The 16965-nt window shown below is 37.3% G+C and overlaps 1 protein-coding gene and 1 long non-coding RNA gene across 11 annotated transcripts in view; one reads left to right on the top strand and one right to left on the bottom strand.

Annotated features, from left to right (window-relative positions):
* Positions 1–16965, top strand: part of RAP1GDS1 (Rap1 GTPase-GDP dissociation stimulator 1) — a 90927-nt gene that overhangs the window by 64097 nt on the left and 9865 nt on the right. For 5 of the 6 annotated variants that reach the window (XR_011150544.1, XM_069013124.1, XM_069013125.1 and 2 more), the window contains 7 exons: positions 676–822; positions 8625–8753; positions 11116–11241; positions 13794–13937; positions 14196–14327; positions 14734–14868; positions 16432–16557. Coding sequence is in view for 5 of the 6 variants with exons in the window: in XM_069013124.1 (XP_068869225.1) it covers positions 676–822; positions 8625–8753; positions 11116–11241; positions 13794–13937; positions 14196–14327; positions 14734–14868; positions 16432–16557 (939 nt within the window). In the remaining variant the exon portion in view is untranslated. The remainder of the gene's footprint in view (positions 1–675; positions 823–8624; positions 8754–11115; positions 11242–13793; positions 13938–14195; positions 14328–14733; positions 14869–16431; positions 16558–16965) is intronic. The other variant, XM_069013126.1, reaches the window with a different exon arrangement.
* LOC138109529 (uncharacterized) overlaps positions 1–16965 on the bottom strand; it is a 38819-nt gene that overhangs the window by 8888 nt on the left and 12966 nt on the right. For all 5 annotated transcript variants that reach the window (XR_011150547.1, XR_011150546.1, XR_011150549.1 and 2 more), the window contains 3 exons: positions 15643–15735; positions 7112–7204; positions 3290–3362 (listed from right to left, as the gene is read on the bottom strand). This is a non-coding gene — a long non-coding RNA (uncharacterized lncRNA). The remainder of the gene's footprint in view (positions 1–3289; positions 3363–7111; positions 7205–15642; positions 15736–16965) is intronic.

Consider the following 16965-nt stretch of genomic DNA (forward strand, 5'->3'; position numbering starts at 1 on the left):
TTGTGTCAAATCTGATTCGTTATATGGAAAGAGTTCCATACAAAGATTATGATATATTATTTACAACCCTTCAGAAAGTTGTAGTCTTTCATAGATGCAGAGCAAATTTTTCTTTTAGGCATACAAAAAGAATCTGATAGTGGTATTAAATTTCAGCTACAGAAGTACAGAGAACGTGCTGTGTGGCAGAGTGCATGCATGAACAGTTGCCACTCAGAACTAGAACCTCTGTCTGCTTTGTCTGTTTTATTCCCCTTTTTAAGTAACCCAAACAATTTATTTTCTGTATTTCAATTTCTTGATCTGCTAACAGTAAGAGTAATTTACCTGCATATGAGCTAGGCTGTGTCAAGTGCTCAGTACTTCCCTCTGGCAAAATTCAGTGTATCTTCAGAATATTATTTATCAGTTCCAGCAGCTCTGCCTCAAACACTGAACTTCTTTACAAAGGTATTAGTGCTAGGTGGTTAATCTGTTTTTTTTGTAGGTGTTTTCACTTTCCTAGCTCTGTTGCACTAAAAGCTGGCCCTCAATCATCTCTCTAGGCGAATTTGAACACTGGAGGAATAACTTCACTCTGTTTAAAAGCTTCATTTTGTATGATTACTGTTACGTTCGGGATTCGACGGTGGGGTTTGGTTTCATTTTTTTTTAATGTAATTCTTTGTTTTACAGATGAGGGCAGGAACGCAGTTGACCATGCAGGTGGTGCACATATTGTAGTAGACCATTTAAGGTCACTGTGCAGTAAAACAGATCCAGCCAGTGAGAAGCTCTTGACTGTCTTTTGTGGCATGCTGATGAACTATAGCAATGAGAATGGTAAACAACACCGAAAATTTGCTTTATGTCTACCAGGAGAACAACCCCAACAAAAAAAGATAAAAAGTTAAAGTCATCTGTAGGTTTACATTGTGGATGCTTAACACTAAGTTATTCTTGAAGAGATCAGGGATCTCAATTCACGTATACAATTTTCTGTTTCAGTAAAATTATGTTCCCAAAAATACTAGATATATTCCTGACACAATTCCATATAACATAAATTGTATAAAGTTTTGAGATCAGCATCTGGAATTTACTTCTTTGTCTAAAAGCAAAGCATAAAGGTGTATCATACAGATTTACAGAAGTTAATTAGAAGGCTACATTAAGTCCTCTCTTTCTCATTGGTATCAAATAACATCGTAAGACTAATTTGTTGCAGACATGCAGTGTTGTTAATTATTTAAGGGTATGTATGCCAAACAGTTAATAATTTTTCTCCTTGTGAAATGTGTATAAAACCGTATATTACATTGTCCTAAGATAAATGGGGAATCATTTATAGGTATGTTCAACACTGTTCTGTGTCTACAAATTATAAGTTTATGTTCATTGTCCCATTAATTGGAAGTGTTTAGGGACTGGGACAAAAACACGAGAGTATATAAAATGAGAAACCCTTGACCACTGAGAGTAACACAATACCATTCTACATTAGTTGTACAAACTAGTACCTAGCTTGCTTCTGCACACAAGTGTTTTAATGTGCCAAAGTATATTTACAACATTCACACATTTTCAAGTTTTCAAAATGTGAAGAAAATTGGAATATGTTAGGAAGGCTACACAGAGGCTGTTCTCCTGACTTGCAATGGCACAGATTACAAATAGTTAGTAATTACATTGTCTTCAATCATGCCCATTTCCTGAATTGCAGTGTTTTATCTTAGGAAGAAATATCTTTTTTATTAGTTACTTACCATTTCCTGAAAGATAGCATTTGCTGTAACTCACTTTCCATTCCTATGTCCCCAGAACTTTCCTACTTTTCAGGATGGTCCCTAGGCTTCACTGTATATACATTTTTGATCTGCTTTATCATTTCTTCTAGCATAGTTACTATGTGTGTTTTCTGTGCCATCTCTCTGGAGGGCTCAGCTCTTTGTGTTACTCATCCAGCTCCAAATATAACTGTTGTATGTGTCTCATCTCTTTCTCTTGTTCTTACATTGGGTTCTTTTCTTCCTCTTTTCATTATCTAAGAATTCTTGTTTACAGTACTTCTCCCATCTTTAAATAGCAACTTTCTAGTTCTTTTATTTCATATAGTTTCCAAGGACTGTTTTGCTTGACCACATTGCATGAGTATCACATTTATTACATTTCATAGTGTTAATTCAGTACTTTCTTTGTTACAGTATTTGGAGCAAATAGATATTCTCACCTCTAAGCTACCAGAATCCTCTGTATTAATTAAGACTAATAAGCATACAGTATACTTGGTAGCTCAAGACAGGCAAGTCCAAAAGTGATGTGTAGAGATACTGTTATCAGTTTTGCTTCAGTGACCAAGCTCCCAGCAGATCTTCTCTAGGAAAACTAATTACGAGATAAATCTCCCAAACAAGCAGCTTCTGAACAGCTTAACTGTTATGAACGTTGAATAAATGACTCATTCCATCTAGTAAGATAGCTTATTCTGATGCAATCAATAAAGCAGTTGTGTGGTTCAGTTACAGCCAGGAGGATTCACTAGCTGCTCTCTTCTCTGCTAGAGGACATCTTTCATCTCACACATACACTATTCACAGGAGCCACTGAAGCAATGTCAGAAGTGAGAAATGCCGGAATATTCCCAGCTCTTGGATCTGGGTGCTCACCAGCCCCATGTTCTACCATCACATCAGGGACGAGTGCTGGGGCTTTACCAAACCTCCACCTTACCCCACATGCTTGGTTTGTCTCCATGAGGAAGGGTCCTATTTGTAGGAACCCAGCTCGTGTTTGGCCCAGCATCCATGGGTAGTCTGTGTAAGATTTGTGTCCTCTAGTTCCATTGTGAATTTGCTCACTGACTGGGGCAATTAATTGAATTAAACCCCAAATAGTATGCCAAATCAATATTTGAAAAAAAGAAAAGTGATTTAGAGGACTAAATTTTCAAAAGAAAACTCAGTGACCATACTGTAGCATGTGAATGGAGAAACAGGTAGTTGACCTGTCTTGCCAGTTTTGTTTTAAGGGTCACGAGTACAATTGGACCATAATTGTGAGCTGATCTAAAAATATCACCTGTGGGCCATGATAAATTTTCAGGACAGCAGTCAATGTCAACTAGGAGCCCAAGACAACCACTTACTTCCATGCATTGCCCCAGCAGGTGAATAATATTCTGACTAAATACAGTTCTTTGCTGACCTGTTAAACATGAAAACTGAGATTGCCCTGACAGTTAATTGTGCTCACAGCTTAGTGATTACCATTTTCGGGATTTACTTGCAAAGGTTTGATCCCAGCTACTTACAGAGAAGATAAATACTGCATTGGTTTTGCTGAAGGATGAGGAGTACAGGATTGCAGCCTAGAGTCACAGATTTCTTTGTCCGTAGTTATGGAAACCAATTAGACAAAAATAAAAGAAAAAATATTAGGTTAGGAGGAAGTGTTTCAGTCTTTGGAATAGCACTTCTACCTTCTCTTTCCATGTTTCTATAATCTTTTCCTGCTTGGCATGCCATGTTGAAAAGTTACAGGTGGGGACTTGGAAGATTTCTTCACTTCCTCTTAATGACTTGCACTCTTCTAATTTGTACTAGCTATCCACTTAAGGACCATTACAGCACAGTTGGTTCTTAGTTGCATCAATTATCTGTGAACACCCTAACATTTTCCAGTCATTAGCATTTTATGGTCAAAAGAGTATATAAATTGTTTTATTTGATTCTAAACAATTTGTCATTCCCAGTCAGCTAATTTGTCATTGCCCTCTTTTTCCAATAGCTACTACTTCATTATTAGTAACTATCAACTGCCTTATTTTTTTTAACATGAGAGACTCAATCTTGAGTACTTCAAGGGATTTATCACACATGAGTTTTACAAAAAAAGGCAACTAAGGAGCAGCTACAAGTAAGATTTCCTTTTCCTAAACGGAGCAAATTAATGGAGCATTCTTGTATCTCATCCTGATTCTGGATAATCAGCTTGCAATTTTAACTCCAGTCATAACACTGTTGTCTAAGCTTTAAAACTAGGATTCCTTTTACAAGGTTCTTGTGTCATCTGCTTGTGTTCAGGAATTATTTTTGCTTGCTGTCTCAATTCTTTCTTTGCTTCCTTGGTATCTTATCATTTCATTAGTAACTACAATTGTTAAGACAACAAACTCACACTTTGGCATTTCTTGCAGTTCTTTTAAGCTTTAAAAAAAAGTGTTGATATTTAATTCCATTGCTAGAAATGAGAGGGTTTTTTTCTGATGCAAAATGTCCCTTTGCCTTCAGCCTGGTTATCTTGACCCTCTTGTCATAATTGTATTTTACTACCCAAATTCAATCAGACACAAATAGCTCATCCCTGCTTTCAGTTATTAGCTTCTGTGTAGCCGTTAATCTGCTTAAGAGCAAGAAGCAAAGCAGGCTTGGATAAAGAGGGGAAAACTAATAACTAATCTAATAAAATTAACAATCATATGCAAACACTCACGTAAAAGAGTTAGAAATATGAGTGGTTATTCTGCAGATCTCATAATCCTGTGAGCCAAGATTATTTGCAAGTTAATGGGATCAGTCTGTAAGGTAACAAATTGTCTCTTAAGATCTCTAAAACAAACCATGAAGGCTTTTTAAAGAAATGGAGAAATTATGGAAGAACCAATTGGCCAATTGGCTTATTAGGTAGTCAAACTGGAGATCAGAAGTTAACTGGATACAGTGTGCATGTGTGAAAGTATACATACATTTATATATGTGAGCATATATACGTAGATAAAAATAATTATGTTTATAGATTGCTGCCTCATTTCATTTCACAGTAAATTCAGTCTGTCGAGATTGTCTTGCCTTCAGTACCTTTGTAAAATGTGACATCCTGATGTTAAATCATACAACTGCTTTCTTATTCTCACAAAACTTAGCAACTGGAATGAATGTTGGGGTCTGATGTGCACTGTTGACCATCTGCAGAAGCTATGTAAATACACAAGAAATGAAAGGGAGATTTATGCCACCATTATTATGGTCTGACAGCAATACTTCAGTAATGCTTCCTCCTAAGACTTAACCTTTGCTAATTTTCATGCTTGTCTTGGTTTTTGTTTCATTTACATCACAGCTAGAGATGCCTAGCATGCTTTCAAGACCTAAATATACTTAAATGCAAAGTAACCTAAAGTATGTAAAAGCAGATCAAAAGTATGTTCCTTACCATAGTGAGATAATCCATACAATCACTTTCATGTTATGTCATGATTTAACACAGCTGTGGGGATTGCAAGCAGGTTTCTCTAGGGTATGAAATTATGCCATCAATTTGTGCAAAACTAATTTTCCTTCAGCATTATAATCACAATTACTGATGGGACACAAATGATGAGTTGTTTTCTGAAATTCTTTTCAAAATAATGAATTAGCCTAAATTAGCATTTTTAACTAAAGTGCCCCCAATAAAGTTCTCAATTTGGGATATTCTCCTCAGATCTTACTCTTTGGATTTTCCATGTGTGTCACCGAAGGACATGGAGCCATTGAAATTCAAGTTTTAGGTAGGTAATTCTTTGTGCTGGCGCATGTATTGATTGCCTTTTATCTACCTGTATATGCATCTGTACAGCATCACTGTCAGTGCTTTTCACCCCAAAAGAACACACAGGCATAGTGCAACATGTGATAGCAGGGTAAAATGTGGCTCTAAGTCATAAATTCAGAAGAGGCATTCAGTTTTTCATGCTTCCTGCTTGCTGTGCATAAAGTTCTGCTTAGGAAGTGGATAGAAGTGCTGTTCCATCCTTAAACACAACGTTGCCTGGCGTCATGGCTCACTGTAGTCCTGTGTCAGACAACTGATTGTAGGATGGATGCATGTTTCCCCAAATTTGTCTCCTGCTATAGTAGGGCATTAACACTTTCTGCAGTGAAAGGCCAAGATACACAGCCCAAGCTACCCAGTCTGAGGTCTTTCCTAGGGCACAGAAAGAGTGAGATTGAACCACTTAGATGTTTTTAATTTATCTGAACTAAAAAGTGCTGTAGGTCTCCGTACCAGTGAGATGCCTAATGCTTTATCTTAAATTGCTTAATAGACTTTGCTAGAGAATGAGCCTCCTATTGGTGATAATTACATATGTAAATGTCAGCTCCAGAATTTTTATGGCAAGCCCAGGCTTAAGTATAAACACAGCAAATAGCTGCTGGCAGCCTTTTATTTTCAAGGGTCTTGCTTCCTGTGCAGTTTTCTGACTCACAGGGTTGCCCTGTCTTTGTGGAACGAGAAAATTTATAAATTTTAAATTAGCACTTACTGCTGTTAAGGCAATGTTTACTTTATTGACAATTCTTGTAATGCCATTCTTACCACTGTAGATAGATAATTCTGTACTCAGGTGCCATCGTTCTACTCTGGGAAAATCAGACTGGTATGGAGTCTGATATGACCCAGTACAATTGTTCTTTCTTAGAATATGGGGCTCTTTCCTCTTTTTTTAATTTGGAAATTCTAGAGGTCCTTTAGTCAGTGCACTCTGTGCTCTCTTGATCAACAATATGTCTTTCTATTTGGCTCTTAAGATTCCTATTTCCTTTCAAAGATTATGTGGTTTCCCTTTTTCCACTCATCTCCTCCATGCTTTTTATATATTTTGTATTAAGAAAGAGACAGCAGAAAAAAACCCTGCTCAAAATGGAGAGTTTAGGCTTCTGATGTTGGAATGAAGTCCATAGAGATTGTCTCTTTATCCGTTAAATTTGGATAAAGCGACTTTTAGAGTGACTAAAGGTATCGTCTAGTAACAAAGCAATTTCTTTCCACATAATTTTCTATGGCATTTGTGGTTTGTGTCTTTGTTCTCCCTCTCTCCATGACGACCAGTTTTCCTTCAGAATTTTTAAGTGTTTGCAGGGGACAATTACAAGCCAAGGACAAAAACAGATTATTTACCAGTAACTTGAGTTCTCCTACACGATAATTTTCTCTATAGAACCATTCCATCTCCCCCTCTCCCCAGTTTTCCTACTGAAAGACAGATTTTTACAGTCAGTTTGGAATGAAGTAGTAGGGTGTAGTAGTGACTCACACATCTGCCAGAGGTAAAATGGCATTCAATGCATGCGCTAGTACAATTTGTACTTACCTGAAATTTGACAACTTCAACAGCTCTTTGGTGTCTGACATGGCGTTCTCATAAATTTCACTAAAGACCACGAATCTGTGGAAGAGGTAATCCCTCCCCCCAAAAAAAGGAAATTCAGTTACTGGTAAGTAATACAGTTTTATTAAAGATGTCAAGCCGTAAGGATTCCTGCTCATCCCCAATAACCTGTAATAACCATGCTATTTACTTAGTATACCAAATTCATAATTATTATCAAATTATTTTATACTGAATACAAATGAGCTAAATATTTTGGAATCATATAATAATTTTCATTACATGAAAATTTCAAACATGCTTGGCAGAATTTTGAGGGCACAGAGTTTTTCAAGAGCATGAGATGATTCTAAATTTGCTAAACTTCAGATGTCATATGTTTTTATCTCCCTGTAAAAATCTGCAATTTTTTATGGCTCTGATGCCACAGATATAAGAACTCCAACTGATTTCAGTTGCCTAGAATAAATTCCCTAACAAGAAAACCACAGCAAACAAACAAACAAAAACCCACAAAAAAACCCTCAGAATTCCCCGATAGGGCTTGACCAAAAGCTAAATGAATACAATTCTCTTGACTTCACTGGGCTTTGGATCCTTCCTTGTCTTTTGAGTCTGTAACATTTAAACATAGTTGAAATCCTTTAGAAACAAAGGAAAAAAGATGCTTAGGAAAATTACTAAACAACATCTGGTGTGTTTATGTCTGCTTCATTCTATTCACTGTGAAACAATGTTTTTCTTCTTTGCTATGTTATAGGTAAAATGTGTAAGAGGAAATACTGTTACAAATAATCTTTTAAACCAATCATGTTTCTGCCTAACCATCAAAGCATCTTTCTATTTGCAGACACATAGGAGCAATACTTTTCTTACTTGTAAATACTATAAGCTTTCATCCTATGCAAGAAATTATCAGAATGGCTTCTAAGGACTTTTCTTAAACCTTCCATTTTTTGTCTTTATTAAACTTTCTTTTTTCTCAAGCTCCTCATAATCTACATTGTGACTTCCTGTGTTTATAAAACTTTTCATGTTTATTTCAGTGCCAGTTTATATTCATTCTGATTTTAATTTTCCAGTTTTGATCTTTAATTTTAAAAAGAGTATATACAAAAGATCTCAGATAAATCATTATTTCACTGACCTAGTTAGGTCAATTTCAGTCAGCTAGTCTCAGTGAGCCCAGAATCAAATCTGACATGTATTAGGAACCTGATAACCACAAAATTGTCAGTAGCTGCATAATTCACTATACCCTATGACCAGATCAGGAAGGAGTATTTCTGGGAATACATTCCATTGCCAGGGACAAGGAGAATTATGAGTCCATATCTCAAATCTGGACCAAATCCTAGTTTAAAGAGTAGAGGAAACAGACATTTTAATGCTGCTTAGCTTAGAAGTTGCTTTGTGTGGAAAATGTTTTTTTGGTTAAAAGAACAGAACTATGAAGAGAAATGCTAACTCACTGTTGTACTCTCTTTTTATGTAGATACCTTGCAGTCACAGCTTATCAATATGGGTGTTATTCCTACGTTAGTGAAATTGTTGGGTATTCATTGCCAAAATGCAGCTCTGACAGAAATGTGCCTTGTTGCATTTGGCAATTTAGCAGAACTCGGTAAGTCCACGATATTATTCACAAATTTACATCCAGTTTTCATAATGTTAAGTCTTAGTTAAAGCCTAACAAAAGCTCATTCAAGTCCTTTTGGTACATTCAACAATAACAGACAAATTTTTGCTTATTTTCTCTAGAATATATAGTTGTCTCTTTTTTTTTTTCCCCCTTCAGTAAGTGAAATTTATTTGGGTACTTAATTCAGCCTTATGTTTTATGTTACTGTGCTTCGGTGCAACTAAGCACATTTTAAATCATCTGAACAGTATTTCCATAGCACTGCTACTTAATGTGAATTATTTATTAATAATAGAAATGTTGTATCCTGGTGTAGCTCCACAAAGTTTTATCAGGATTAAATTTGGCTCATGAAAATCTCTGAATGAAACCGAGGCATGCACAGTTCATTAATCTGCATATACAGTATTATTTTAGGTGTAGAATTTTAACATGTTCTAGTTTAAATACCTCTATGTACAAATCATGAATTGATGTTAATTTTAGTTACAACTTCATTTAAATTGAAGTTTGTGGCCCTGCTTTGATCCAATGTCTTTGCAAGTGGATCAGTTTTCATTGGAATTTGACCATGTGTAAATCAACAGGTTGTTATGGCCTGTGTTTCATTAGCTTTTGTGGTTTATATTGCTGTTCTTTTGCCAACCTATTTGGTGAAATTCTAGTCTTACGAGTTGGGGTTTTTTTGCACTGGAGGAAATAATACATAGCACTTAGGATACCATCTTGTATTTCTAAGAACAATCAGCAGTTCAAAATATGAAGAATATATCTCTGAGTTTGTAGTATTTGGTGGCCTGAGTTCATAGATTTCTAGGCCAGAGAAAGTATTATGTTACCTAGTTCAGTCTGATCATACACGTAACCCATTTATTTACAGCAGACAAGTCTTAACAAATCAACAACAGAAAGAGCCATCAAGGTAGCACTAAAGAAATCAACAGATCAGAGGTCTTCAAGATGGGCACTATGTACTGAGTCTGCACAGCAGAAAGTATAAGAGTCATACACTGAAAGTTCTAGTGCTTAAATGCAACCAAAACCATAATGATATTAAATATAATAAATGGTAGCCTCACTGAGAATTTCCTTTCCCTCTTTGGAAGGATCCAGCTCTGTCTTGTTGAGTAATGAGAACTGTGGGAAAGAAACACAAGAGCAGCTGCTTCCCTTCCAGTTCGTATACACTGAAAAGGTGCTCGTTCTTTAAGACTGGCACAAAATTAATTTACTTTGTAATACTTTATTCTCTCTTAAGCAATAGTTTAGTGTCCATCACATTGTAACTGTATTATTTTATTTTTGCCTTGTAACTTCAGGGAATTTTTTTGTGAGGTTGTCATTTTTCATCACTTATGAGACAACAGCATTGCACAGATTTGAAAAGCATTATATGACTGTTATTCTGTGTCAAAGCAGGGCACAAAACAGTGATGGATCTGCTAAAATACTGGAAAGATCAAAAATCCCCATAGAATATACAATGCAACCATGCATAGTGAGAGAAAACAATAATGACACACAATGTGCACAAAAGTGTCTAGGACTGCAGTTCATGCTTTCCCCAAGTCCTTGGGGTCACTTCTACAGTAAAGTAATCCCTAACCATCCATCAGAGCGATAGCAAAGGTGCTGGAAGGTTTTCTAACTACAGATGGCCCTCAGGAGGTGGCAACTGGAGAATGCAGAACACCAGCCCTACCACCTGCATCCCTTGTAATACTGCCAGTGAGGAGGACTATGATACAGGCAATGGAATAAAAGATGCTTTTGTTGAATGTACATGTGAAGATCTGCTGGCTAATCTGGTAGGAATCTCACCCATCTGTAAAGCTGCTTTATGCTGTATCTGTGCAGTATGAGACGGCCCAGCAACAGCCACACACAGATTTCAAAAGAAATGTCACCATCATGAAACCCTGTAAATATTAAAGCATTTGGTGCAGATCTTTATCTCTCCCATAGCAAAGACAGTATATAACCTGCTGGGGCAGGTATATAACCTTCTTTTTGTTAAGATGAGGGAAATAAAAAACTTATTATTTTTGTATTATTACTGTTTCTATAGCTACCTTACATTTTGTTGGGCAAAACCAGACCCAGCAGTCTTGAATAATATAATAATATATTTTTAACAGCCTTAACCATAATTAATTCAGGTCAGCACATTTAAAGTGTTAGACATTTATCTGTTCATTTTGTGACAAGAATGAGTCTATTGCTCTTGTCTGTGAATAGCAGTTAGTCATCTTACTGAATAAACCTGGTAACAGAGAGAAAAAGTAGTTCTACCTTTTGATGTGGTTTGTTTACTTTATGCTGATTTTCTCCTTTTGCTTCACAGAGTCAAGTAAGGAGCAGTTTGCCTACACAAACATTGCTGAAGAGCTTGTGAAACTGTTCAAGAAGCAAATAGAGCATGATAAAAAAGAGATGATTTTTGAAGTTTTGGCCCCCCTGGCAGAAAATGGTGAGAATTTTTTTTTTCTTACTCTATCTTTTACTCATTCTCTTATGTGTATTCTGTATTCCAGTATATCAGTATCTTTTTCAGGCACTAAATGCAGAGTAACGAGCTGCCTCATTCCAAAGCCACCATGGCTGATCCTTGTGATTGTAGTTTCATGCAAGTGAATAGATCTTAATTGTTGAGCATATGACAGAGGAACTAGGACATTGTTGATGGTAATTCCATCACTGATTCACTCTGTATACGATTATGTTATATTTTATTGCCCTGTGCCCACAGTGGGAATATCAAAAAGCTGCTTTTTAGAGGGCTTCACAACATTTGTCTGCAAATACTGGCTCAAGTGTTTGTAGACCATTGGAGCACCAGACCATCATTTCCTGGAATTGCAGAGCCCATGGCTGTTCAATTTCCTGTGGACATTATTTTTGCTAGGGGCATGTCAATTGCAGAGCTAAGGGCTAAACACTCTGCCCTTACTGCTCATTGAGAGATTATATTAATTTAATTTGGGTGTTTGGTGGCATATTTTACGTAGCCCCAGGCAGCCCCTGGGAGTTTGACTCGCTGCTCAAGCCAGAGCAGGAATTGATGTGCACCTGATCACCCCCTCCAGGATGTTCCTCCCAAAGGATCAGACAAAGGTGGCTTGTACAATGTATCATTTGCACTTAATGGAAATAAAGAAATGAGTTAACAGGTCAAGTTGGACTGATGTGGGAAGCGTTCTGTGTAGGGAAGACATCACAATATTTGATGGCTCTCTAACCTTGTTTTAACCACCGAAGCATTAAAGCTTGTTTTATTTGAATAAATTGTTAGATAGAACTGCAGACTCAGATTTATGTTTCATTCTACTCTGTTGTACATACACACTGTGTGTGTGTCTGTTTTACATAGCATAGGTCAGGATAAACTTTCACTTCCATTTAAAAAGCTACTTTGACTTTGAAGTGGCATGGAAAATCAATTCCTCTTTTTCAGTTCTAAAAATGCCCATCTTTTTCCAAAATATTTTAATTTATTATATAATAATTAGCTATTTGCTCTAAGATAGTTCCATCCTCAGAGGCTGATACGGAATAGGGTTGAAATTTTTGTGTTTGACATATGTCAGTTCAAATGCTTAATTTTTCTTAGAGTATGTTTTTAGTTTCAATAAGATTTGAGAAATTCACTGCTGCTGGCTGACCCTGGCTCAGATGCTTCCATGTTGAGAGGAACATTTCCACTGTGGATTCAAGGCACACTTAAATGAGTTCACTTTGCTGGTACTGTTTAGGTGCTTTTGATTGTAGATAATTAGCAATAGGTCAGAAGGGAAAAACATCTAAATTAAGTATTTACAGAGTCTAGATTTTGGTGGTTAGGGTGTTTTAAGCTTTTTCATAATTCAGTTGTTGATTAAGCATGCTGGTGTAGCAATTTCAATTTCTAATCACAGAACATCTGCAACCCAGTATTCTGTAGCTAAGGGAATTCTCTATTTTTAAAAGCACCTCAGTGCAAAAGTGCCTATTTAAAAAAAAATCCCAACTGGAGATTTTGCATTTCCTTACAAAGTTCATGAGAAGGTCAGCTGCTCTTAGAGGAACAATAGATTTCACTCAGGCAAAAAGCCTAGTGACACCAGGAACCTGAGAGTCAGACACATCCTTCACCCGAGGTAGAACACACTTCCTTTCCCAAATGTGGCTTGTAAACTGTGTGAAAAAAATATTTCCAAAGCCCTGGCCTAAAAATATTTTAACCTGCATTAAACACCTTTTTGTTAAAACACTATTTCATGTAGAAAACTGAGCGAGATCCACTTCTTTTGTACACTTCTGCAGAGCTTTGTGACTGTTTTTCAAAATCAGCATGCAAAATCTACTGGAATCACTTCCATGTGTGAAAAGACCTAACATAGCATAAGACAGCTTGCCATTCCCTCTTAACAGAAAGGGAGTTTAGGCATGTAAAGGAAACTCCAAGGGAAAGATCTGTTAAATATTTTGTTATTTTAGAAACAAAAGAAAAAATATTGTTCCCAGATTCTATGTCATCTGAAAAAAATATTTATTACCTTCTCAAGCCTTGTTTTGAATAACAACTAAGAAATTAGTTTGCCTCATCAGTTTCCAGAACAAACTTCTCTGCCAGCCGAACCTTTTGGATTTGGCCTTTCTGCATTCCTCCTGCAGACTTTTGAACAAATGGCAGATACACTGTCTGTGTTTGGAAAGCATGAACACAGCACAGTCCTTATGAGTCTGCTGTGCCATGACTGAGGTGTCAGAAGTTTGCTACAGAGAAATATCCTCATTTTTAGAGGTGAAGAGCCCCATATACCTTCAGCTCTAAAGGCAGTCCAGAGCCAGGGAAAGCCTGTTAGATGAATAATAACAGAAGTTGGCCATAAGAATTTCTAATAAGGAAATTGCAGTTTTATGTACACAAGTTGTCAGTGAAAACACTGACATCACTATTTCTTACAGTCTGTCCTGCATGTGTGTATGATAGATGCATGTAAAATCCTGATTCTGACTCCTGTTATCCATGCTATTTTCCAGATGTCATTAAACTGCAGCTGGTTGAAGCCGGTTTGGTGGAGTGCTTACTTGAGATCGTCCAGAAGACTGTGGACAGTGACAAAGAGGATGATATTGCAGAGCTTAAAACAGCTTCTGATCTTATGGTTCTATTATTGCTTGGAGGTAAGTATGGGCTGTCACTATGCTCTGCAAAGCAACAGCAGATACTTGTAATGCTGCTTGGCTGCTGAATTTCACTATTTATTAATTTTCTAAATAACCTAGAGGGAGGACCTGCTACCCACCAGACAAATATTTAACAGGTCAGATTTTGTCCCTCATTGCAGGACTTGGATTAATTGTAGTGAAACCAGCAGAGCTTCACAAATATAGAAGTTCCCCTAACAAACACTTGCTGACTCTCTGTGCTTTTTACCCCAGATGAATCCATGCAAAAGTTATTTGAAGGAGGAAAAGGCAGTGTGTTCCAAAGAGTACTTTCATGGATTCCTTCCAACAGTCATCAGCTACAGCTTGCAGGAGCACTGGCTATTGCAAATTTTGCCAGAAATGGTAAGAACATGCCATAATAGCTTATGTAATTTTATGTGTGCCCCTCTATCATGCTCTGTCTGTACAGCTGCAAACAAGAATTGTGTTGCAGTAAAGCTGCTGTTGAGTTACACAGAAACATGAGTAGTTTTAAACTTTATAATCCTCAAAAGTATTAAGCCTACTTTAAAAATCTTATTTTGCATTTGTAGAGAGGTATAAGGGATCTCTGCCTTCTTCAGTGTTTCTTCTATCACTCTTGTAAGTTTATCATGAGCACTGCAATTCTTACAGATGATAGTGATCAAATTCTCAACAATGAAATCTAGAAAGGACCAAGGAAATAACCCTTCCATTCATAAGAAGCTATTGTAAAAATCTTAGTAACAATGTTCCCTTCACAAGTGACTTGTTACATCTCGCACAGACGGAAACTGCATCCATATGGTGGATAATGGCATAGTTCAAAAGCTGATGGATCTGCTAGACAGACATGTGGAGGATGGAAATGTGACTGTGCAGCACGCTGCACTGAGTGCTCTCAGAAACCTGGCTATTCCTGGTAAGCCTCTCTTTGCATTGCGAACTGCATAAAGGTGAAATTCTGTCCTCCCACTGTAACCCCCAGGGAATGTGGGTGGGAGAACTGACTGACAGTCCTAGAGGCAGGTCAGACTGCAGCTTTTCATTCTGACCCATCACTGCTTTTGTGTCTGTTGCACAGCAGTTGTGACAAGCAGTTCTGAATACATCACAGGCATAGTGACTGTTCCTTGCCACTTTGATCCCACAGCATCCCCCACCAAAGGGCGGACAGCCTTGTAATTGACAAGGAACTGAGGAGGCCTTGAATATGATTTCTCAACCCTTTTTGTCCAGAGCACTGCATATTTATTTTTCTTTTTGTTTCCTTCATTTGCAATCTGTCTCACAGCTGAGGGTCCCCACCAGAGAACAGTGCCCACTTTTTTAAAACACTGCGTCTTACTTAAGACTTTGAAAATTACCAAATTAGAGCTGGAGGTAGGCTGTCAGAATAGCCAGCCTACTGCAGTTAGTTACTGTTTGTTGGCAGTAAGCTCAATGCTAATTTTGTCATTTTTAATAACTTAATTTGTATAAGTTTTGATTACCAAGCGTAAAGGTAGCACATGCACAAAACAACAAAGCAAATCTGCAACACTTATGTATGCTCTTTTGTGCCGAGCCAAAAATAAGTCTTTCATCCATTTAACCTTATTTTACTATTTTCAGTTTTGACAAATCATAACTTTTAGAAATGGTCATGCATACATAACTGAACCCACTCAGCTTTAGCAGTATTCCATTTGCTTACCTTTCTCAGGTGAGTCATTCTTTTCACTTCCATCAGTCAGCTTCCCTGTAGTCTATGCTGAAGGGTGTCTGCCAGAGACCTACATAACCTTCCCTGTACATCGTTAGAAAGAAATGAGCAAGTAATAACTGATCTCAGTGATGAGCTGCGTGTCAAAACACGATTTCAAATACCTAATAAGACTTTTTTCCAAGTACACTATTGGGCAAGGTTTGCACCTTAAATGTATTTCAGAGAGCTCTGTGGAAGTGGAGAACATGGACTAGTGGAAGGGATGAAGGAGAGGTTGGAGGGGGGAAGGAGGCAACAAAAGACTACAAACTCCAGATATGTCAGGCCACAGTGTTGTTTGTATGAAGTATTGGAACTGGGTAAGAGGTTATTCTGCTAATTAGAAGCTTTAGTTCCTTTGCCTGTGAGAAATAGAAGAGTGTGGTTGGGACTCAGAGAAGTTTCCTCATATTTGGGGGTGCGAGTATTAGCTTGGGCTTCTGCCTGTGCACTTTGTGGAAGATGCCTTTCCTAGACTAAGGGGAGGAGTCTAGCCCTTAGTTGGTGCTCAGGCTGAACTGAAAATTAGATGTGCATGCTAGGAAAAAGCACTTGATTTCACAGGAACCGTGACATTTTTCCACAACACAGTATCACCAGCGCACACTGTTCCTGAAGTCTGTGCTCACAACCTCTTTTTCAAACCATGTCTGAAAATTTGCTTCAAGACCAGCTCAGAAATAAACTGCATCTTCCAGAAATGTTTTTGAGATCAATCCCTGTTCTTTATTCATGCAGTTGTAAATAAGGCTAAGATGCTATCAGCTGGTGTTGCAGAAGCTGTATTGAAATTTCTCAGATCGGAGATGCCCCCCGTTCAGTTCAAGCTGCTGGGAACATTAAGAATGTTAATAGATGCACAAGGTAAAAATAAACTGTTCTCTGTGTTAAGTGATTCTCTTTGGTTCAGTCTGTGATATGCTGCCAAGATTCTTAAGAGAGAGAAGCAGAGTTTTTTTAAATTCATTCCTGAAGTCATGGAATAAATCTAATACATATACAAAAGGAGAGGAATGTGGGTTGATTTTTTTTCAGAACTCCTAAACTGACTACCAGAGGCCCTCCAAACAGGTGTCAAATGCTTATTTACTTTTGAACTTCTTTACACATTACAAGTATGTGTTGAGGCGTGAGTGTTTTAAGCTACCACTCCTATTTTGCTGTTCACTTACTGTATTCTCTGGCTGTACCTTGGTCCTTGGAACAGGATAATACTCTGTTAATTGATAGACTGCAATTTCAGAAAGAAAAAGCACCTTTTAGTTAACACTT

This window comes from Aphelocoma coerulescens, chromosome 4 (genome assembly GCF_041296385.1).
Source record: "Aphelocoma coerulescens isolate FSJ_1873_10779 chromosome 4, UR_Acoe_1.0, whole genome shotgun sequence".
Taxonomy (NCBI): domain Eukaryota; kingdom Metazoa; phylum Chordata; class Aves; order Passeriformes; family Corvidae; genus Aphelocoma; species Aphelocoma coerulescens.